General features: G+C 31.8%; 3 protein-coding genes across 3 annotated transcripts; all 3 read right to left on the bottom strand.

Moving 5' to 3' along the window:
- Positions 1–1,025: 1,025 nt before the first annotated feature.
- LOC127802687 (calmodulin-like protein 30) lies at positions 1,026–2,180 on the bottom strand. The gene has a single exon (XM_052338644.1). It carries the CDS (start codon positions 1,778–1,780, stop codon positions 1,121–1,123), a length of 660 nt encoding a protein of 219 aa, XP_052194604.1. The 5' UTR covers positions 1,781–2,180; the 3' UTR covers positions 1,026–1,120.
- Positions 2,181–2,265: 85 nt separating this feature from the next.
- Positions 2,266–5,622, bottom strand: LOC127802686 (protein CYPRO4). Its single transcript, XM_052338643.1, has 2 exons — positions 3,830–5,622; positions 2,266–2,790 (listed from the first exon to the last, which is right to left on the bottom strand). Exons 1-2 carry the CDS (start codon positions 5,432–5,434, stop codon positions 2,509–2,511), a joined length of 1,887 nt encoding a protein of 628 aa, XP_052194603.1. The 5' UTR covers positions 5,435–5,622; the 3' UTR covers positions 2,266–2,508.
- A 15,796-nt stretch (positions 5,623–21,418) lies between these two features.
- LOC127802422 (ethylene-responsive transcription factor ERF109-like) lies at positions 21,419–22,482 on the bottom strand. The gene has a single exon (XM_052338219.1). The coding sequence runs from the start codon at positions 22,371–22,373 to the stop codon at positions 21,630–21,632; it is 744 nt and encodes a 247-aa protein (XP_052194179.1). The 5' UTR covers positions 22,374–22,482; the 3' UTR covers positions 21,419–21,629.
- Between the last annotated feature and the right edge of the window lie 2,432 nt (positions 22,483–24,914).

Genomic DNA, 24,914 nt, shown 5'->3' on the forward strand with positions numbered 1-24,914 from the left:
TTTTCTCGTGTCACTTCTTGCCGGTTTAAAACGAGGATGACTGCAAAACTTACAACTCGTTTCAAATTCATCATCCTTATAATACAACATACAACTACTTTGATAACAATCGATTTTCTAACAACCAAGTCCAAGTTTAGAAATCAACTTCTTAGTATGATAAAAGTCATCGGGCACACGATTACCAGTTGGCATTATATGTTGCATAAATTGCATGATTTTATTATAACAGCCTTCGGACATGTTGTAATTGGACTTAGTGCTCAACATCCTAACTGCAACAAAAAGTTAACTCTCTGCATCACAACCCAAGTATAATGGGGATTGTGCAACAGATAACATCTCATAAAATGCTTTTGCATTTTTATTAGGTGGTTCCTCAATATTATACGACTGATGATCACTTCCGCTAATTGCTCTTTGCATTGTAGCAGGCCTATGTGATGGCCCTACCGTATCCATTACCATTTGTTCATGCGGATTAAATTGATCTCTAAAATCGATTACTGAGTACTTATTATAGAGAAAATCAGTGATGAACTATTCCATCACTGATTCCGTAACTAAATTTTGTGACAGACAAGCCACCACTAAAACATTTTAGTGACGGATTTCTATCACAAAATTCGTCACAAATTAGTGAAGGGTAGCCCCCCATCACAAAATTCGTCACTAAATTATGATTTTCTTATAGTGTAATGAGTATCCACTCATCTTCTCTTTATATTTTATACAGAATTGTATGAGACTTATCAACCTTATCTTTTAGTATTTCATATTGAATAAGGAGGAAGACGATGTGCTAGTTTTTGTGAGTTACTAATATTAAGTTAGGAATTCTATAACCAAGAATATGTTTATAGTATAACGAAATGTGGATTATTCGTCACGCATATTCTTAACACTTAAAAATAATATCTACTCCTTATTATATTAAAAGGTATATATATATATATTTAATTTAAACCATATTACAATTTAAATAAAACATAAATTTATCATTAAATATAATTTAAAGAATTACAAATGTTGTTAACTAGTCTTTTAAGGGCTTATATCTAACATCTGTAACCATCTTACCTTACAAATGTTGTTAACTTCCGGCCAAAGGATTGATGAATCAAACACAAAAGCAGCAGCGGGGCGTAAACGTTGGACCTTTGGTTTTAGTTACCGGCCTAAAAGGCTTTAAGGATCGATTCATCATAGTTGTGAACTCATCCAAATCAATTACCCCATCTCCATTTGCATCCACAGCTCTAACCATTTTCTGACAGTCTCCGAGGGTGCAATTCTGTCCCAGTTTCTTCAACAACGCACACACTTCTTCTGCGCTTATTTTTCCATCGCCATCTGAATCGAATGTCCGAAAGGCAAACTCTATTTCCGGTATCTTCACCCCTCCATCCCTTGTCTGCACCTCAACAAACTCTCCGAAATCTATGAATCCATCACCATCTAAATCAGCAACCTCGAATATCTGGGACACCATTTTGTTCGTGTTCTCCTGTCCAATTGCTCTCAACACGGCCTCATATTCGTCTGGAGAGATCTTTTCATCTTTGTTAGAATCAAATACGTTGAAAACTCGCTTCATCTCATCCAGGTCTGGCTGATAGGCAGGCAGCAAACTGGCATCACCGTCTCGTGCTTTCCCAGCAGAAAGCATTCGAGATAGCCTTCGAGATAGCTTTCGAGATAGCCTTCGACGTAGCATTCGAGTCAGTCTCCCCAACAATCCCCTTTTGGAAACTTCGTTCTGAAATTCAGGAGAAGACATCTTCAAGATGGCTGTTGAAGAAGAGGGTATAGCTAGAGGAGGATCTAAACAAAATCTGGCCTTGAATAAGATCAGACCAAGATGCCTTTATGCGTTGGTTTGATGGATGAAATCAAAACGGGGAGGCAAAGTCGACTTTTTATTCCTTGTGAAATTGCTTTGTGCAAGTTATACCAGTATATCTTATTCTTCATATTGCCCTTCACCATCTACAGGGAAAGCATAAATTCTGTTGATTCTTTGTCCAAAGTCAGATAAATTTGAGAGAGAATTGGATCCCATCTGGTAAATTAATTTCAAAAACTGTTTTCAGGTAACAGATCTCATCTCAAACTCAAAAGATTTTAGTTTGGAAACTGAAATCAGGAATACCTCTACTTTGATGGGGGGGACTGGGACTGGTTTTTCAGATATTTCTTTATTTCTTGATAAAGGTTTGTGAATATGTTACTGTTAATATGAAGAATCTTTGTAAGAGGTACAAATAAAACACACAACACAAGAAACAAGAATTAGATTGGGGTCCTAAGAGATAATACAATATGTAGAAAAAATCTCAACTTCACACTATATACAAACTACCCCTACCTCTCTACTCGTAGAAGATTGAAATCAAATAAATCAAAGCAAATGAAATGCTAGTAACCAAGGAGACAAAAGGAGTATGCACAAAAAAACCATCCGCCAAGATTGCCAGGGATGATAACGCCAGCTTAGCTTGCACATCTTCATCGCTTGCCAGACATGCTGAAAGAAGAAACTTTCATGGGGGTTGCCACAACAAGAGGAGCTTCGGGAGAGTCGCTGACGGCAAACCGGTCGTGCATGAACCGACTATCAACGATAGACTCATCCTTCGGCACGATTTTGTAACAGTAGCAGCTCTTCAGGCCATGCTGATTCCGGTAGCACTCATGAGCACTGTTCTTCACCTGCTGAAAATTCCAAATCACGCTAAATTTGCCGACTGTCGCCACCAGGTGCCGCTCTTGTTTCCCATTCTCAGTGACCTAAAAAGACAGTAATTATGATCAGATAAAGTCACAAACATAAGCAGCAACAGAAGTAAAGCACTACAAGATGGAATTGAAGATGTGATTTTAGTATCAATGAAAGCTTATTAACGCTCCCTTCCTCCTCTCTCCTGACCTAAACCAATAATTAGTTGATGACAAAAGGAAAATGGAGGGAGAGGGGGGAACTCATTTGTGATTTCCTATGTAATAGCATTGATTGGTGGGAACGAGTGTGTGCGCGTCCAAGAAGTGGGGGGCTTCCCCCATCAACCACAGCCTCTCAACAGCAAAACAAGTGAGAACAAGACAAAAAAAATCAGTTCCCACCATAAATAACACTTGCTACATATGAGATAAACTGTAAAATAAAATTATATATATTCTTCAATGGCAGGTCCAAACAGTAGAGTAAGAATGTTTAAAAAAAGTTATGGGCAAAGAATTGGGAAACTATCAAAAAGAGAAAAACAAAAATAAATCAGCTTATTCAGCAATCAACTTGGCAGTTCCAAATTTTTTGTTTCTTGTTGCTAAGTTAAAATTCCCCCAAAAAGTCAACAGGGAAACAATCACTAGCCTTACTGCTGCTAGGCAGACGGCTACATGAATTCTAGACCTCCAACCTGTCTCTTTCTCCAGAATTCATGATATTAGATCTTACAATTTTTAAGTTGGCTGTTGACTACCTAACACAAATATTGAAGGAATAACTCACTTCACAGGCGGGGAAAACAAGAAGACACAAACCAAGGTGGAGTGAGGCAGGAAGGCCATACGCAAGGAAGTGGGATAAATTTGCTCGAGGATAGGTCACCTGGTTGAAGTCATGTCACATTTAACTAACAACAATCACAAGACTTAACTCATGTGGGGTCACAGAAAAGTACATTAGTAAACGAAGAAACCAACAGATATTGCCAACACCAATGCAGGGTATAACACAAATAACTAATGGAACATGAACTATTGCTGCAATCTAATGCAAATAAGAAATGGAATAGACATGTTTTTGTAAAATAAGCAAGTAACTTACCCATGAGAATTGGCCTCTCTGGAATTTATTATCTGTTCCAGCCATATGTGAATCCACAGGAGTAAGCTTCAGTAATCTAGGAGCTGGGATTTTATTGCCCATTCGACCACCAAAACCAGTCTTCGCCTTCCCATCTTTGTCAGTAAATATTGTGCAGATAAGAATCAAATATGTATCAGTCGTACCCAATACCCATTTTCCATCATATGTAACATCAACATGGGTAATAGGCGAACCAAGCCCTGGAAAAGCAGTCTTCGCCTGCCTCATTGAAGTCTTTGAATACAGCCGAATCTTCCCGTCAAGTGATCCAACAACAATGGAGCCATCACCAGTCGTTGCGAAGCACTGGAAATTGGTCCCTCTGGAGAATTGATGCCCCTGTGTCCAGTGTAAGACCGGTGAATTCGCATATGCAATATCCTGAACCATTCCCTTCTTCTCACGCATATCCCATTGGCACAGCCTGTTATCATCCAAGCCCAAGAAAGTTGATTCTGAAGGATCCAACTGTGAGCCCTTTGTATCATTTGTAATATCTCTCATTGTAACGTCAGTCCCATCCTTCTCAAACTTCCATTCTGTGACAATCTTCCCAGTCTCGATATCCAACTGGTGCAACCCAGTCGCATGAGGCTTCCCATCCTTCAGAGGACTCATTAGAAGCATATTGCTCTCACCTCTCATCAGAAGCGCCTTCTTTGGCGTCGATTTTCCTGCACTGGAACTAGCCTTCTGACCCCCATTGTCGAATCTCACGAATATACCTTTCCCATGGATTCCATGTTTAAAGTTCTTCACAACCTGAACACCTAAATCATTCACCAAGAAACTATTATCCAACGCCCCGAGAGCCAAGCTCTGGATTCCACCCCCGTTCGCCACCTCCTCGAACTCCTCCAACAAATCCTGATTCGCCCTCCCCAGAGTCTTTTCAGCGCCCTTCCAATCTCCCTCCTCAGCGTCCTCCCACATCGAATCGTCCGCTGCCTCCGGCTTCACCCACCCCAAAAACTCCTTCCCGTAAACCTTAACCTTGTTCTCATCCGTCGGCTTCAACCCATACACATTCTCAAACAGACAATCCTGAAACCCCGACACGAAGCTCCGATACTCTTCGTCCTCAAAAAACTTCAACGCCCACACCCCATTCCACACGAAATCGACGCGGCGCTGATCTCCAAACATCTTCAATTGCATATCCGTCGACACCTTAGCTCGGATCTTCGACCCCACCTCCAGAACCCAATAATTCTCCCCTCCACCGCCCGATTCATCATCGTCTCTGACAAATTGAAAGGAAGTGAGTTTATCGGAGACAACCCACTTGGCTTTGGGAGTGTTACCGCCGATGTGGAGGTAGAGCTTAACGGCATTTCTTAAACTAGGGTTTTGAGAGGGATATTTCAGCTTGAGGGCCTTGAGCTTCTCGTCGAGCTCGTCCAGGGTTTTGCCTCCGGAAGAGCTCGGCATCTGGGGCTTCGGTTGGCGCCCACCGTCGCCGTCCTGCGCATCCTCGTACTGTTCTTCGCTTTGCTCTTCGTCGCTTTCGTAATCCGATGATTCCGAGAGGTCTAAGCCCTCGCGACTCTGCGAGCCCCCCATTTCTTGTCGGATTCCAAACCTTGATCGAAACAAACAACGATCCAAGCCGATTACGAATGCACAGTAGGGAGAATCTTCAAGATTTGCAGTGAAATTGTGAGGATTGCTTTGGGATTAGCGAGTGCCCGGAAATGGAAATTAGGGCTTCTTATACGACAGACGCTCGCGTCGATCGAACGCAGTGATTCCGCGATTACTTCGCATCCAAGCATCAGGCCTTTTTAATTAATTTTTTAATTAAATAACATAATTAATATTTCAACTTTATGTCCTATATATATCAAAATAATTTTTTATTTAATTTAATTTAAAAATAATTATTTAAAATAGGTATTCTTTGTCCCTACATGTATGACCACTTAAAAGCGGATAAATTGAATAATTAAAATTTTTATTAATTTTAATAAATATTCTTGATTAATGATTTTATTGAAAAATATATATTTGATAAATATAATAAATTATATTTAAGATTAATAATAAATATAAACCACAAGATATAAGAAAAATAAATAATATGAAGCACAACACAATTTATAGTGGTTTAGTGTTTGTACACACACCTAATCCACTGTTCCAAGGTCTAACCACCCTTAGAGTTCTACTAAATCAAAATCACCAAAATTTTCACGCTAATTCACCTTGAAAACTAAATACATACCTAGATTACAATGGGTTCTAGGCAACCACTACACCAAGGTTTTTTCTTTAACTTACATTGGAAACTAAATTCACCTAGAGTTTAACGAATCTAAGAAACATATACAATACTTAATAATAATTTAAATGTTACAAATAATTTGTCCACACTTAGACACAAATAAATAATGAAGAACAAATTATACAAGGCAATAATATTTAAATAAATAAATAAATTTGTAACTTCAAATGGAGAAGTTCGGATTTGTTGTAAAATACTTGAGAACTTTTCTCCTCTTGACTTGTGACTCTTTGGTGGATGAATAATGAATCTTTAAGAGTTTTGGAATGTTTGGAAATTAGCTTGAGAGCTTTTGGGAGATTTGGATGTGCAATATTTGCAATGGATACTCAAAAAATGAGTTTGAAGGTATTTATAAGCATTTTAACCACTAAATAAATGGTTAATATGAATTTTGAAATTCAAAAAATGTTTAGTCTTTCTCAAACAATAAGAAAACATGTCTCACATTTAATTCAAAATAAATTTACTTTTTGCATGAGAAATCAAGATTTGAAAATTTAAATATAAACTTTTGAGACATAAATGATTAAAACAAGAAAATATGTCTAAAAGTAATCTTCTTTAATTTAAAATAATAAATTTATTTTTTGCATGAGTAAGAGAAAATATGTTTAAAATAAATTCTCTTTAATTCAAAATAAATTTGCTTTTTATATAAGAAAAAAAAAACATATCTAAAAGTAATTATTTTTTAATTTAAAATAAATATACTTTTTGCATAAGTAATAAAAGTATTTATCAATAAATGAAAATTCAAATATAAACTTTTGAGACATAAATAATAAAAAAAAAAGAAACATGTTTAAAGACAATTCATCTTTAATTCAAAATAAATTTACTCTTTGTACTCATTTTTAATTCAAAATAAATTTATTTTTTTTATATGAGAAAGAAATACATTTATATCATAAAAATATTTTCGTTAATCATCAAAATTTAATTAATACGAGCAAGTTGGCTCAACAGATATAAATAAGCAAGCATTATTGACAGTAATCCTCGCTTAATATTTTAAAAATTTTGTACAGATATATAGATATAGATATAATTTTAAATATATACATAATTTACAAAAAAAAAAAATTGGTAAGCGAAAATATTTTTTTTTTAATTTTGATGAGAATTTTTAAAAAATTAAAAAAAAATAACTTAGAAGAAAACTCAACAATTTTCGACCAATAAAAGATAATGCAGTGATGATCCTTGGCAATGGTTATCAACTCTCGACAATTCTTACTTTTATATTTTTTATTTTTTTATTTTATGTACCCTTTATATCATAATTTTCTTAAAAAAAATTAACAAGGAACTAAAAATTGTAACAACATTAGAAGTTTAATGGTTATTATAATTATAATAAAAAATTAAATGCAATAACTAATTCGCTGAAAAAATAAAGTTAAAGATGAATAATGTTATTTATCCTTTGATTTTTTTAAATAATAAAATTATTATAAATAGATAAAATTATTTTCAATACTTTTATAGAAGTTTTTCTTATATATTGTGTAATAATAAAATATTATATCCCCCTTTTTATGAGACTTAACTCATACACTTTACCTATCTTAGTCTTTGTCTAGATTTCGACCCTCACCTCGTCATCATCATTCTCGACTTTGACTCATAAATCATCTCTTCATTGTCTTGAGTCTTCAAGGCTCATTTTTACTGTTTTTCTTCCTCACAAAAACAAGCACTCTTTTTCTATAGTTCTCGCATCTCTTTTCTTCTGGGTGCAAAGGATTCAAGCAACTCAACTTTAGCCTTCATGTGAGTTTTTAATTTTAATTTATTTGGTTGATAGTGAACTTTGGTTAATTCGTTTTGATTATTAAGCCAAGTATAGTCTTTTTGGTTTATAGATTTCGATTAGTTGACTCTTAAATATACACAAGATATATATACATTCACACGCATGCACAATACATGCACATAAATATGAAAAATGTTATTTGTACTCTTTGAATTACACAATATAATTAAAATGATAAAAATACCATTTATCCAAGACAGCATGAGGTGCATGACTAAAATACCCCTCACCCAATACATCGAGGCGATGCGATGCGAGGCAATGAAGTGCGAGGCTAGTATTTTAGTTATTTGCACGCATGTGTAACTCAAGGTGTAACTTTTAATGTACAAATAATATAGTCCCATTAATACACACACAGATATATATATATATATATATGTGTGTGTGCGCGCGCGTGCGCACCTTGTAAACACAAATATACATGTGTACATACACATATATATATATTTGGACAAAATATACTATAATTGTACATTTTTTTCATTTAGATACTTAAATTTTTTATTATTTTAAAAACACCCCTTAGCTTGCAATTTCAATTGTATATTTCGATAAATTTGTTGAGAAAAATGAAATTAATGGTATAATTAAAATAATAAAAAGTTTATGGGTACAATTAACTTGAAATTATATAATTTAAGAATATTTTTGAAATAACAAAAAATTCAAGTATCTAAACGAAAAAATATACAAGTACTGGAATTAAAATATGTATTTGACCTACATACATGTGCACATGGATACATATATATGTGTGTAATTTTATATACATATAACTAATTTCAGAATAATATTTTATAATTTAAATAAACACCAAAAAGTAAAATAAAAAAAATATTTTTTTAATATAATTGAAACCTCCATTCCACTCATTTTGCTTCCACCCATTCAAATTAGGGATGGATTTCAATTTTTATCTCTAAATTGGGATCTTTTGGCAAGAGAAATAAATTCCTAATATATTTTTCTTCAAAAAAAAACCCATCTCCAATTGACATTATTTTTATAACTTATAATATTAATTTAATTTTTTATTAGCCATTTGTTGTAGTTGTTAGACTCGAGACACCAAATCATGAGACTTTAGTATTTAAGTCCAGTGGCTATCAATTACTTAGTATCAAGAATTCAATATACAAATTTAAGTATAAAAAAATAAAGACATCAATTTAAATATTAAAAGGTTATTTCAATGTTAATGTTCAAACTCTTGTCCAATTGGATGATAACATGCTATATCTTATTCACTTTAATTCCCTTTTTTCTAACCAAAAACGATTAAAATCGTGAAATCAATTTATGAGAAGTAGATCTAGTCGTGTAACAAAGTGCAAGGATATTATTGTAAAATTATCTCGTGAGAAGTAGATGCGACAAGATACAAAGGCATTATTGTACATGTTAGTGGGATTAGAGTGACAATTTCACTATCCCGACAATTGTTATGACTTACGTCTCCCTTTCACTAAGCAAAACAAAGTAGTTGCTAGATTTAGTAAAGAGAAGAGAGGAAAGGAGATGCTAGATTGGGCCCTATAATTGTCCTTTGATTGCTAGATTGAGATGCTTTTGAGAAAACTTGGGCTCTATAATCGTCCTTTGATTCATCCGGGCTTCATAAATTTGATTGAGGTTTGTTTTGGGCTGCAAATCTGAGGCCCATTCTCATCTGGGTTGGGCTCCATTTATTACAAATAATGAAATAGTTTTTTTTTTTTTTTTCAATTGAGGGGGCAAAAAATGAAAATAAGATTAAATATCCAGATAAAGGGTATGGAAACAATGGTTAAGCAGTAATAAATGCGTTTATTATTTTTAGATAAAATGTATTCATTTTATATTTATTTTTAATATTTAAATAATTCTATTAGTTAATAATAAATGTATCTTACTTTAAAGAATATAATCAACTAATAACATTTTTTGAATGTTGAAAATAAAATACAATGAATAGGAGTGCGCAAAAGTCTGGTTTAACCAAACTAAATGAATCAAACCAAAAAAAATTGTCGATTCAATTCAATTTTAGTTTAAAGTCAATTTGGTTCGATTATTAAATTTGGTAATTTTAATTATTTTTGTTTGATTTCATTTTTGTGTAAAAACCAAAATAATTGAATCAATAAAAAAAAATTATTTTTTCAAATTTTTAGTATTTTTTGGGAGATTTTTTTTCAGTTTGTTCGATTTTTTTTTTTTGATTTTTTTTTTTCAATTTTGTTGGTTGGTTGAATTTCTTCGGTTTTCAATTTATTTGATTTGTTGGTTTGTTCAATAAGTTCGATTTGATTTTTTATATAATTTCGATTTTAGTATTTCAATCAGTTCGATATTCGAATTGACTAAATGTTCATACCTACAATAAATACACTTTATCTAAAAATATGACGTATTTATTATTATTTAACCATTATTCTCATATAAGATTACCGAAATATTGAGTGTTTATGAACTCAAGAATGGATAAGAATTAATTTGATTAAATTTATTTAATTTTATTTCTATTAATTCAATTTTGATTTTTTATTTAATTGATATAAAGTCACCTCTAATTTGATCATTAAACTTATAAACCACAATTTAACTTGTATAAATAATATGAAGGTCTATTGTTTGTTAGTATACTTTTGATCTACTTTACAACAAATTTATATTATATGATTATATACATTTTAATTTTAAATCTAAAACCTGATCCAATAAATTAACCTAAATTTACTTTAATGAGTTGATACATTTATTTATGATTCAAAATTTAAAATTTAATCTATAAATTTAAATTTATATAAAATTTAAATCAATTTAACCCGTAAACACTCTTTAAAGTATAACAAGATTTGGTCGGAGTCTAATCTTATCTCATTTAGTGTCTAATTTGGTATTATTATAAAGTTTTTAATTCTTTTACTAAAAGAATAATGTTGTATTGTCATATAAAGATAATGACTACATCATCGACACCAAACAATAATAAAAATTTATAATTACTATTCTATTTAATTTGTAAGGTGAATTATCAAAAGAGTCGTAAAAACATATAAATTAGGGTAATGATGGCTTATCGCTTTTAAGTGATTGATTTGATGGTAAAAAGAAAAAAAAGAGTTAGTATTCAATAATTCAAATGTAAGTTTCTTTTGGTAAGTTTTTATTTTTTATTCAAAAAAAATGTTAAAGGCATTTGGTGACTAATTTTGCACTTAAAATCAATAAATGTGTAGGTTAAGAAGGCACAAAATGCCCAAAAAATATAATTTTATTTTATACTTCACAGTATCACGATTTCTCTGTTCAAGTTGAACAATGTAAAAAATAGCGAAACGATTATCAACCCAAGTATGTTAGTGATCCTAACCCAATCAACCTATGTAGCCTAGTTGAAAGAGATGTAGGAAACATTGAAGAGAGAAGAGATGCAACCAAAGAGAGAAAAGAAGTTGAGGAGACATTGAAGAAAAAAGAGAATGAGCTAATGAGACACTATCGGAGAGAGATAATGAGCTGATGAGACGCCAAAGATAGAGAATGATAGAATTGAAATAATATGATACACACTAAGAGGGGTTGATAGGGCTTAATTGTTTACATATTTTTATTTAATTTTTATTTTAACATTATGTTAATTTTTTAACATAAATGTGTGTTTATATAAATTTTATATTATTTTATTTTTTTTTAGGAACCCGGCAAATGATCTTAATTTGAAGATTTGGGCGTAATATATATATATATATATATATTATAAAGTTAATTTTAAAATTAATATTATAATAAAAAATAAATAAATATTTTATATAATTAATATTATAATATAATTAAAGTTACAATATATTAAATATTATATATTATATTATATATCATCTTGTATTATTTATATATATAATACTATAAAAAATATATATAATATGTCTATGTATTAGTGGCAGTGACGTGAATGTGGGGGAGTTAGGGCATGACACATGCGCTATATATATATATATATATATAATAAAATATTAGAGAAAGTAAAATTGGAAGGGGATTCAAGCTAGGGCGGCGTGCACATCCTCTCTCTCTCTATATATATATATATATATTATATTGAATTGAAAGGGGGATGGAATTGAAGAGGCTGGGGACGGTGCAGATTGAAGGGATGGAATGAAGATTGAAGCTGCGCACACTGAAGGAAAGCAGGAAGAGGCAGATTGGAAGCGGTCGGCGCAAGAAGCGTCACGCACACACACGCCGGCCCAGATGTGTTTTAGATCTGAGCAGGAAGTTCCTCTTCTTTTCTATTCAATTTTTTGTTATTATTTTTATTTTAATAATGTTTAACTAAATTATTTTAATTAGGGTTTGAATAGATTTTGATTTTGGAATTATGTGATTATTTGTTTAATTCAATTCAAAACCTGATTATTATTTGCGTGAAAAATTTATATTATTACGTTTAATGTTTTAAAAAATTGATTACTTTTTAATGATTTAATAATTTATGTATGACTGACTAAAGAATTGTTATAAATTAGATCCATATGTAATATAAATCACATACTTGACTATGAGATCGAAAGATGATTAGTTTATGTGTGTAAATCAATGAAACTTAGTGAGTCAAATCCGCTTTTGAGATTATAGGTTTTCAAATAACTTAATGCTTATTTATTTCGTTGATATTTGCTAAGAAATCTGACAGTGAAATTGAATTAATAAAAAATTAATATGACTTGAGAAAACTTATTAATTAATTGAGGAAAATCCACCATCATATGCAAATAATTATAAAATATTATAAAGGTATTTGTGATTTTGAATCGAGTTGAATAGATAATTAGATAACCCAGATTAAATGAAATCTAAATTCAAGTGCATTCATTAATTAATCTTTCTCCCAAAGAATTTAGTTTTCTATTTATTTTTCTTTTATTTATCTAATTAATTAATTAGTTCAACTTAAGCTAATTAAAATTGTTTTGGTATTGTGATTTAGTCCTTGTGAGATCAACACTCTTTTTATCACTATATGCATATTTGACTAGAGTACACTTGTTCAAATTAATTGTGCATAAATCACACATCAGGGGTGAATTGGTATATTAAAAAATTCTTTTGAGAAACAAAGATGTTGTCTGCTAAGACCACGGATTCGTTAAATCCCAAGACCTTAAAATGGCACGATGAGATTGTTGGGATTACATAGGTCTTATCATATGCCCAGCAGAATTAAAGTTTTGTTTGCAGGTATCCCGTTTTTTAGAAATTATAGTTTAACTAATTGGAAACAAAAATGAAATGTTACCTCTTTTGATAAAATCCGATTTCACCGTTAGATTTTTCGCCGTTTAATCCTCCAAGTGTAGGATGCCGAGTCGGTTCACTCGAAATCACTTCTATCAAAGAATTTCAAAGAGAATAATAAGCAAAGAAATTTTTATGAAAAATTTCTAACTTACCTCTTTGGATTCAAGAACAATTCTTCAAAACTCTCTCAACCTTCAAGCGATTCAAGAAGACATCAAGTGAAGTAAATGAAGAGATGGAGAGCTTATATATACATTAAATGGGTTGCGCTTCTCAAGCTCATTCCATTTAATGTAATTGGGCCAAACCCAAATCATTTAAGTTAATTTGAATCCAATAATGCTATTGGGCCAAGCCTAATGTGCTAGCAAAAGGCCCAACCCAATTAATGATTAAACAATTATATTCATAATATAATTATTTAATTATTCTTATTTATCTTATAAATAAATGTACTATTATTAGTAATTATAAAATTACTAATTTATCTATTTACTCTTTGAAAATTATTTCTTTTTGGGTGGAACTTTCTGGATTCACAAATAAATTGGCAATAAGAATAATCAACAATTAATTCTTATAAATCACGAGTGACATCTAGCAAGATGTCATGATTATCCAATTTATTGTGAAGCGGGTATTGTGAACATTTTACTACGTTATCATGTAATACGGTCCATCTATCATCCGATATCTCGACAAGATATGAGATCATGGTCAGTAGGTCGAATCTCTTAATCTCGTCATATGATTAAATCCAAAATCAATCTTGACTAATTATGACACAACCCATATGGAATAAATCCCATCGTCATATTATCTCGGTCAAAGATTTATCGTCAAGTGATTACTGGATCACATAAGATATCTTCCTCATAAATCTCGAGGTGATAGATTTCATGTCTGATGCACACATATCTCATGTATCACTGAATCAGGCACATAGATACGTATGATTATCCTTGATTAGAACAACCATATAATATCGTTGATATCCTAATCCACCAATACACAGATATCCATGTCATCTCAGGTCTAAGGACTAGTTGCAAAAATCGTAGCTAACATTAAATCATTGACCCGTGAGAAATAACCCATGTGATTTAATGTTAACAGTCTTGTTTAGTGAACTCGTTCTTGTAATGAGCAACTACTCATCTTCCTTCTATATCTCATACAGAATGACACGAGACTCACCAACCTTATCTTTCAGTATCTCATACTGAATAAGGAAGAAGACGATGTGCTTGCATTTACGAGTTGCTATTATCCAGATTAGGAATTCTACGGCTAGGAACATGTTTATAGTATAACGAACTGTGGATTATCCGTAACTCGTATTCTTAACGCTTAAGAATGGTATCCACTTCTTATTATACTAATGGATGTATGTTTTATAATTTAAACCATATTACAATTTAAATAAAACATAAACTTGCAATTTAAATAATATTTAAAGAATTACAAAATCGAGTCCCTTTATGTCACTAGAATTGGTCTTTAGGGCTCATATATAACAGAGATATCAACCGTGTAAAGACAATATTGTTTTGTGAAGAATAAATATAAAATCTTATGAATGATTGAACAAATTAAGTAGGGATAAAAATGCTAACAGAGACAAATAAAAACAAAAAGCACATGAGACAATGATTTATAGTAGTTTGGCTTCCTAAACCTAGTCCACTACCTTAGCTACCCACTAAAGATTTTAAAGTAACTTCACTATCAATCCTCCTACTCAACACAAGTAGGTCCTCTAGTCCGTGACTAAGAAATGTAAAAACCTCCCAATCTAATGAGCCCTCTAGCTTACATTAGGTCAATTACAGTAAATGTGAGAATGAAAAACAAAGAATACAACCCTTAGTTACAAACTCTCTTCAATAAATTGGAGGCTCACAAATTGAATGTAACAATGTATACAAAGCCTTAAAAATATAAATACAGAGAGAGAAAAATTTAATGCTCAATATAAACTTGAAAGCTCAGTAGTTAAAGATCTTAAATGTTTTCCAGCAACCTTCACTCGATTCTCCCAACTCATATTTATAGTTGATGGTAGATAAATACAAAAATCCGACCATTGTGGTGGTTGGGTAAGCATTAAATGCGTCAAAAACTAGTCGTTACAAATTTCTTAGAAACAAATTGTCGACAAAATAGGTTAGTCGACTATATTTTCAAACAAAACTAAGGCATAGTTGATAGATAATGAAGCATAGTCGATAGATGTTCAACCAAAATTACTAATAATAGACAAACGCTTTCACATAGTCGACACATCAAAAAATACAAAGAAAATTTATAACATCATACACATATATAGTCGACAAAGGAAATTTCATAGTCGACAGAGCCTGCCCAATAGTCAACAGACCACAATATAGTCGACAGAAGCTTGGGCATAATCGATAGATCATAACCCATAGTCGACCATTTATAGGCATAATCAACAGAATATAGGCATATAGTCGACTATTCATTTGAAAAATCTGAACACTTAACATTTCCTAACTTTGTTTTTTTTTTTCAAAACAAGTTGAGTTTATCAAAAAAATATTCATTTGAATTTAAACACACTCCACCTTACTCCTATATAGATTTTCATAACTTTGCTTCAAACTCATTTATATAAATTTAAACATTGATTTTCATATAATCATTATCAAAACTATTTTGTTTTGTAAGAGTAAAATATCATAAGAGACGCCAAAAAGTTGTCATGCCGGCGTGCACGTGTATTATTTGCTGATCACATGTTTAAATGAGTGATTTTGCACGGTTTAAAAACACATTTAAAACTAGAAATACTTTAAGATTTCATAAGAAAAAATAAAATCCACCCATATAAATATATTTTTGATCATTTATTTTTTTTTTAAATTTTAAGCATAACAGGTATCATTCATGTTTTATCGTTAAATACAAACAACTAATTGTTCATGGAGCATTGACTATTAATATTTTTCTTGCGTTTATATGATAAAAATTTTAAATAAATTGATTATTATATATGATTAGATCGATAATCTAATATAATCAACTTGACTTTTATTAGGATGCTTGCATTTGTGCGACTCTAAGTGTTCGTGTCTTCAATTACATCAAAATAGGTAAATTACAAATGTGAAGTTTTATCTCATTGTACAGGGCGATAATTGAATTCATGACCCATCAAACTAACACTGACATATTACTTGTCTAACTGCTCGACTTATCTGACTTATGTGAGGAGCACCGACTTAACTTTTATTGATATGAGTTGATTGGTTCCATTTTAAATTATAAATCCGATCAAGAATAGTTTGGGTCCAAATTAATATAAAACAAGATTCCCGCGTTTAGTTAATGCAATTAATGATGGGATAATCCGATCTCGCCACGCGGTGAACTTGCCAAATGCAAACAGTAAAATAACACGTTTATTGTGGGTTAACAATTGCTTAGCTGGAAGGCTGTCATTTTGACAGTTGGGGCGTGAATGGTGAGCGTGAAATTAACAATTGACGGCAAGCTAAAGAAGAGTTTACCCGCAGTTGACCGCAAATTCACGCGCCCAACTCCCTTCGTGGCCCCCACAATAACGTCCAATCATATTTGATTCCATCCATATCCCATTCATTGGTTACCGACTAGAAATATATATATCATACGTTTAAATTATGTAAAACATAATATAATATATTAATATATAAATATTATTTTAAGGTAATGATTAGTTAAAATAAATAAGATAAAATTATTTTAAAATAATATTAAAATATTTTTTAAACTAACATATAGAATAATCAAGATAAATCTGAAAAATATATCAAGATTTTTATCAAATTATTTGTTAAGTTTTTTGAAATGCACTAAAAAATATATACATTATTTTTTATTTGTAAGATCTAAAATATATTTATCTGGAAGAAATAAAAATAATTATATCTAAAAAATATCATATAAGAAGTCGTGTGACTTCTTTTTTAATGGTCACTAAATAAGTTTAACAAACACATTAAAAATAATAAAAATTTAAAATATTTTTTATATTTTATCTTTTCTATTCTATATATTGGTTAACAAACATTACTTAAGTGTTAAAATTGAGTGTACAAATAACATCTTTTAATATATATATATATATATATATATAGTTTTGTTAATGAGTGTATCGAGATATTTGTTAAGATGTATTTAATGTACATTAACGAGTGATAGCAAAACTCATGTAATGGTTTATAAGTGATAAATATATTTGGTTTTCATATATTTCGTGCATTGATTATATTTTATTTTTAATATTTAAATAATTATATTAGTTAATTAAGTAGTTAGATGTATTTATTGTTCCTTAATCATTTAGGTAATAGTTAACATTGCTCTCTTTATATATATGCATCGTTACACTACAACAAATTTTAGATTAAGAGGCATTTAAAAATGTCTTAATAGATAGTTTATTGGGGCATTTTAATTATTAGGGCATTAATAATAATGCCTCATGTAACTGTGCCCCAAAAACGTATTGAGACACTTACAAATGCCTCAAAAATAATTATAAATTTAAGTTTGTTGCGACACTTAAAAATATCTCAAAAATCACTATAAATTTATTTTTCATATCCCCCACAAGGCCATCTCTTAACTCTAACTTACTTCTCCCTCAGCTCGAACCCTGAACCTTTCCTTCTTCTTGCACACGCGTGACCACCTAATCTACACATTATCTTATTAATATATGTGCCTATGTTTATTTTATAGTATATCTAAGTTTCATTAGAATTACTCTATCGGGGCATTTAAGATCTGTCTATTAGGGCACTTTATTAGAGTGTCTTGTTAGAATTATTTTAATGGGGCATTTCAAAAATTCTGCCCTATTAGATTTATTTATTAAGACACTTATATTTGTTTATTAGGGCATTTCATTGTCGTGCCTCATTAGAGTTGTTTTATTGGGGCACTTCTTTAAATTGTGCCTTAAAATGATATTTTATAGGGCACTTAATTGTTGTGCCTCATTAAAGTTATTGTATTAGGGCACTTTTTTAAATTATGCCTTAAAATGGTATTTTAGAGGATACTTTCTAAAAAATACCCTAAAAAAGATGTCTCAACAAATCATTTTTGTTGTAGTGTTAAAATAGAAAATATGATATTTTTATTATTTTAAATTACCTAATAATATAGACTATAATTAATTTTTGTCATCATTATACCTACCATTGCGACAATAAGCACCATCGTTGCCCTCTCCCCCCCCCCTCCCATCCTTCCCTCACCTTTTTTCTTTTTTCGTATTATTTTCATCCCTCGATCAATACTATTATGCCTCTCTCTACCATTGTGACGATGTCAACTCATTTTTTTATTAGGTCGCCTTAATCATTCACCCCTCTCATTATTGTTGGTCTTTGCATTTTTTTTACATGATTTTGAATATATATTTTTTCTTTTTTAAAGTCTAAAACTGACTTCATATTTAATAAAATTAAATGTATTTTCTATTTTTCTCTAATATCTTGTAGAAATAAAAACATGAAAATAAAGATAAAAAATAGAAAACATCCTTCACAAGTAAACAGGCCCTTAGAGTTGTTGCAATTTTGTTTTTAGTTTTCACTAGATTTAAAAAAAAAACTAAAAATAAAATTGTAGGCAAACCAGCACTTAATTGTCGTTTATTTTATACCCTTTATTAAAATATTAATATAATATTTATTAATCAAGATATAAGTTAGAAAAAGTGAGATATTAAAATCATTTCGGATAAAAGTGTTTTTCATTAAATTTATTAAATTTATATGATAATTCTTGAAAAAAAAAATCACGTGAATTTTTATTTAAGATTTTTTAAATAAATTTATCTTTTTCATTTCAGATAAATTTATCTTAGACCTTATAAATAAGAAAAAATGACTCATATGTCCCCCAATATATTTTAAAAAATTTAACAAACAGTCTGATAAAATTTTTGAAATGTTTCACATTTTTATTTTAGATATTCTATATCTTGATCCAGAAAACGTTTCAATTTTATCTTTATATAATTTTATCTTACTCATATTAACAAACACTACATTAGCCAACATATTTACAATTACAAATAACAATTATAAGTTTAAAAAATGCTATATCTATAAATAATTTTGGTAAGCAATTTTCATAATAAATTCATAATAATTTTATTTAAAATTAACACTTAATCTACTTACTATTATCAACTATTATTAATTTCAAGTAAAATTATTATAAATTTATATATACCACATTATTGTTTGTTAAACTTGTTTTTGGATAGAAGATTTCTCAATAAATTTTAGAGTAATGTTTAGTAATAAGTACACTTTAGTTTTAGATAATGTGAATTTATTGTATTATATTTTTAATATTTAAATAATTTTATTACTCAATGATAAACTCACCATGTTTTAAATTATTTAATTAATTAATAAAATTATTTAAATATTAAAAAATATACAATAAATATTATTCACGAGAATATTAAAATCCAACAATAATTAACATTACCTTAAATTTTATTTTCAAAACGACAAATTATATTATTTTTAATTAAAAATTATATTTTATTAAAGCAAACATAACAAGAGATGGATAATTTTTTATTATTTGCGGTGCCCCCTGTGGTATCCCGTGGGACAAATGGGCACGTGAAAATCATGACAAAAGCTTATTATGGTAGTGGAAATAAAGCACGTGCTTTTATTTTTGTGGATTAGATTAAGTTAAGAGCACGTGTTGTTATCAATTGGGCGATTACTTTAACTTTTGTCGATCCTCAAAAGAGATGCCGCGACCTCTCTTGACCTGCGCTTTCTTCGAGGGCAAGCCAGATATTGTACTTTTGCTTTGTTCTGTACCATAATACCATTGCTCCGTACTATTCATTTAAGCATGACATAATAATAACTTCAAATATATAAATTGTTTATTTTAAAAGTTAAATTTATATTTTTATCTATCTATTTTTATATTTTTTTTTTGTTTAATTACACGAACTTTTTGTTGTTTCAAGTATGTTCTTGAACCTAATTTTCAAATCAATTTTTTCTTGTATTTTAACTTTTTTTTATGGCAATTCAAATTTTTTGTTATTTCGATTACTCTTATAATGTGTTTGATAAGGGTAAAAAATGAGGATAAAATTTATTTTTCATCCAAATTTTAGGAAATTTCATCAAACGACTTTTTTTTTCTATAGAATTCGAATTCCATCTTTTAGTTCAAATTCTATCTAGTTCAAAAAGTGGAGATTTTTCTTGAAATCAAGGAATTGGAATTCATAGGGAGTGGGGTGAGAATTGGAATTCTATGGAATTAAAATTTTACCTCACTTTCCACCCTCCAATCAAACGCACTATTAGAGCAACATTTTCGATCTATTTTGATTCATGTATTTTTATGTGTAAAAAATAAAAAAATAAGACGATAAAGTACGCATTAAACTCTATTCATGTTAAAATACATGGATTAAATTGACTCGAAAATAGGAGTTTAAAAATATAATCGAAACAACAAAAAGTTCAAACTGTTACACAAAAAATGTCAAAATATAAGGATTAAATTGACTTAAAAATACAAATACATGAGTACAATCCAAACAATAAAAAATTTAAATGACCACACGAGTAAAAAAAATGAAAGTAGTGGGAAAAAAATAAGCTTGGCCTGTTATAAATAATAAAGCTTTTAAATTTAAAGCATATTCTACATTATTTAATAGCGAAATTATGATATTTGGAATCATTTTATAATATTTAATATGAAAAAGTATCATAATCTAATTAAAATAATTGAAATTTAGAAGACTAAAACTAGATATTTGGAGTCAGTCAGTAATATCTTTTACTATTAAGCTATAATTTTGGTGGGATTAAATCTTCTTATTGTTGTAGTGTCAGGTTTTCTAAGACAATTTTTTTTTTTTTTTTCAAGAATAGTTTTAGAATTAAAGTTTGTAACTTTGGAAATGGAATTAGCTAGGAACCCATTAAATAGTATATTTGGAAGGTGCCGAGAATGGAAAGGCAGTGGGGGCAGAATCTGGGAAAATCTTATTGTCAATGGCAACCAAACACGGCATTGATTTGAAGGTGTTGGAATGTGGTGTATGTTCAATTTGAGGAATTTTGTGCAGATTCTGCATGAATGAATGCAAAGGAAATCCCAATTCTAATCCCAATCCCAATCTCAATCCCAATTACGAATCTAGCGATTAGGATTTAGGGTTCAAAAAATTACACCTTAAATCTCTCTTCTGAAACTCTTTAATTTGTGTTTCCCTGTAGGTGGCTGTCTAAAATTATAACTATCCACAGAATGAATCATACAACAGATCAAGACTAAATCCAAGACCACGTCTATGCGTAACTGCGAGCGGCTCTTTCTGAAGAATCGCCGGCGAGGAAGCCATCGTCGACGATCATATATTTCTTGATGTCTTCCAGGTCTCCGATCACGTCCCAGAACTCCTTCTCCTTGCTCTCGAACGGATTTTCTTGCTGCAGAGGCTGATCCGGAGGTGGGGCGACCGAGCTCTGGCTCTGATTGGTTAATATGTTTTCCGGGAAGGGGAAATTGAGCTTCGCCCGGGGGCCGCGGAACTCCACGGCGGCGCGGTCGTAGGCGCGGGCGGCGTCCTCGGCGGTATCGAAGGTGCCCAGCCACACCCGGGCCGCCCGCCGGGGATCCCTGATCTCAGCCGCCCATTTCCCCCACGGCCGCTGCCTCACTCCCCTGTAATTCTTCTTCTTCCTGTCCCTCTTCTTCGAATTACCATTAATGTTAATGTTGTTGTTGTTGCTGCTGCTGCCGCCGCTGCTTCCCTTTTTCTTGTCTTCTTCCTCCTGGGCGGCGGCGAAAATGTTGCAGCCCAAACAGCCCGTTATGTGGCAGAGCTGGCAGGTGTCAGCGTCGGGGATGGGGAGGAAAGGGTGGCCCTGGTCGGCCGGGACGCCTCCGGAGATGACGGTCTTGAGGGCGGCGACCATGACGGAGAGCTCCTGTTCCTGTGAGAGGCGCGGCTGGTACGTCGGCTGCTGGTGGAGGGTGGCGGCGAGATGTCCGTCTCCGCCGTGCCGGGTTCGCTTCTGTGGGCGTTGCATGGCTGGCTGTGCCTGTGTGAGCAGTTTGCGATCTCTCTCTCTCTCTCTCTCTCTCTCTCTCTGTGACTTTTCTTTGTTCAGGTGGAATTTGGTTCTGCGTTTGGGGGCGTTAAAAGAGTAGAGATGTATATATAGTTCATACGTGGGAGTGGTTTTCTACTACGTGGATGCCAGGTGTACACTTTTCGGACACGGGGTTCCTCCTCGAGTGTGTGTGTTTTTTAATCGGCTGTGGCACGTGCGAATTCTGACGAGGGAGGTGACGTCATCTAGGGAGATGATGCGGCGCGTCACAGACTCATAGTGTTGACTGTTGAGGAGCTGGCGGGGATGACGTAGCGGTCAAAGTCACAGGCGTTCACACGCGGCTTTGCCAACTGTGTGTGTGAGCAGTCAATGACTCACCGGCGGCCGTCGAGCATTCAGGGGCTCAGTCAACCTTTTATCTCACAAAGTGATTTAATATTTATTTTTTAAAAATTATAAAATTTATTTTTTAAAAATAAATTTATAGTATAAAGTTAAAATTAAAAAAATTAAAATTTCTATTTCTTTGCATGAGAGATTCAGTTATTCAATAACAAAAAAAATTAAAGTTAGAACAAAAACTGTTTTATACATCTGATCTGAATGGGCTTAAGAATTTTCAAATTTTAATTTTTTTTAAAAAATATTTTACCATTTACATGACATTTTGCCATCCCGGCCACACAGCTTTTCACAGACGGTGACGGCCTTTGGACTGGAAAAGGGGCAGCGAGGAAGGATATGCCAGCAAGCACCGACAGTGACGGATGCAAAATGGGCAGAGCGACAACTTCGGATACAGATATGACTGCGGGCGGTTATGTTTCTGTTTCGGTTCGTCTGTGAGGTACGGAGCGGGGGTCCCTCCGTTCATCCTCACTTCTCTGAAACAAAAACAGAAATTAAAAGCATTTTGAAATGTCATTTCAAGTCATCTCACCTCACCTGCTTATCCCCAACCAAACAAACAAGAAATTTCCCAAGCAGCCTTCTCGCTATTGGTTACGCTATTTTTAAGAATATTGATTCTTGTATAAATTTAATTTATCTTTTAAGTAGAAATAAATTCAAAAACTACATCTTAAAAACTTTTAATTAAAGGCGTACAAATGATCGATTCAATTATCGATTCGAACGAAATTTATTAACTAATTAAATTGAATCGATGAACAAAATCAAATTAAACTGACTGATTAATCTAAAAAATCGAACTAACCGATAACTAAAAAGTCGAATTCAAATTGTATAAATTTAATCGAATCAATTAAATTGAAGAAACGTAAAAAAAAAAAAAAATGAAATAACTGATAACAAAATACTTAAAACAAAAAAAAAAGTCATTTTATAGATATTAAAACAATATCGTTTTAAAATTCAATCAGTTTAGTTAGTTTCGTTCCTCTAACTAAAAAATCGAACCGAAAATCAAATCAAACTATATCAAAAACTTTTGAAAAAAATTAACCGAACCAAATCAATATAAGAAAAAACTAAATTGAACCAATAAATTCGATTAGTTCAATTCGATTAATTCAGATAAATTCAACTTTTATTCTCTCCTACTTTTAATTGGACTAATTGGACTGGGTAGACTCAATTTATACAAAAGCTTCTTTCATTTTTCCACTTCAGATATAGCCAGATTACTTAACAAGGCTAAACCGATCTCCAAATAAATTATAAAAAATGAAAATTAAATTGCCTTCTCATCTAAAACATAGACAATCTCTCATATTTTTCCACAAAAATAAATTAACTTCTCACTAAGATATAAATAAATAACCTCTTACTAAAAAACACCAAGTCTATAATCCATCCATTTATTTCCTTGCAGGTGCTATCCTCTAATAATTCTATATATTATTAGCATTCTCAAAATGCAACTACTCCCACTGCCCAGCATTTAAGATCAAAAGTTACGCCAAACAAAGAGCCTAAATGTGATGAGCTTAAGGGATTGTCTGAATTATACAGTAATAATCTATTAATTTTTACATGAAAAAAAAAAAAATCAGGAAGAAACATGCTATGAGGTCCTCCCTACTTATATATCCTTGGGAGAAAGAAAAAAGAAATAAAAGAGGATAAAAGAAAGAATATTAACTTGGATGAATCAACAAAATGCAAAGACAAACATGCAAGCAATGGGGGTGAACATAAAATCGGTTAAACCGATTAAACCGAATCGAACCGACTGATTCGGTCGGTTCGATTCGATTTTTCATAGTGGACGGTTCGGGTTCGATTAATGGTTTGCAAAAAAATCGGATATTTGGTTCAGTTCGGTTATTTGGGAAAAAAAACCCGAATAACCGAACCAACCCGTGTTGCTTGCTGTTGCCTTTTGTACTGTCGGTCTATTCAACATTTGCCTTGCCTTTCTGCTTCCTTGAGCATCACACCCAATAACCCGCTCCGAGAGAGAGACCGACCGCCTCACAGACCCCCTCCCACCCGTCGCCGTCGTCAACCTTCACATCGCCATCGTCGTCGAAGCTGAACGCCTTCGTCGTT

This window comes from Diospyros lotus, chromosome 5 (assembly GCF_014633365.1).
Source record: "Diospyros lotus cultivar Yz01 chromosome 5, ASM1463336v1, whole genome shotgun sequence".
NCBI classification, from domain to species: Eukaryota; Viridiplantae; Streptophyta; class Magnoliopsida; order Ericales; family Ebenaceae; genus Diospyros; species Diospyros lotus.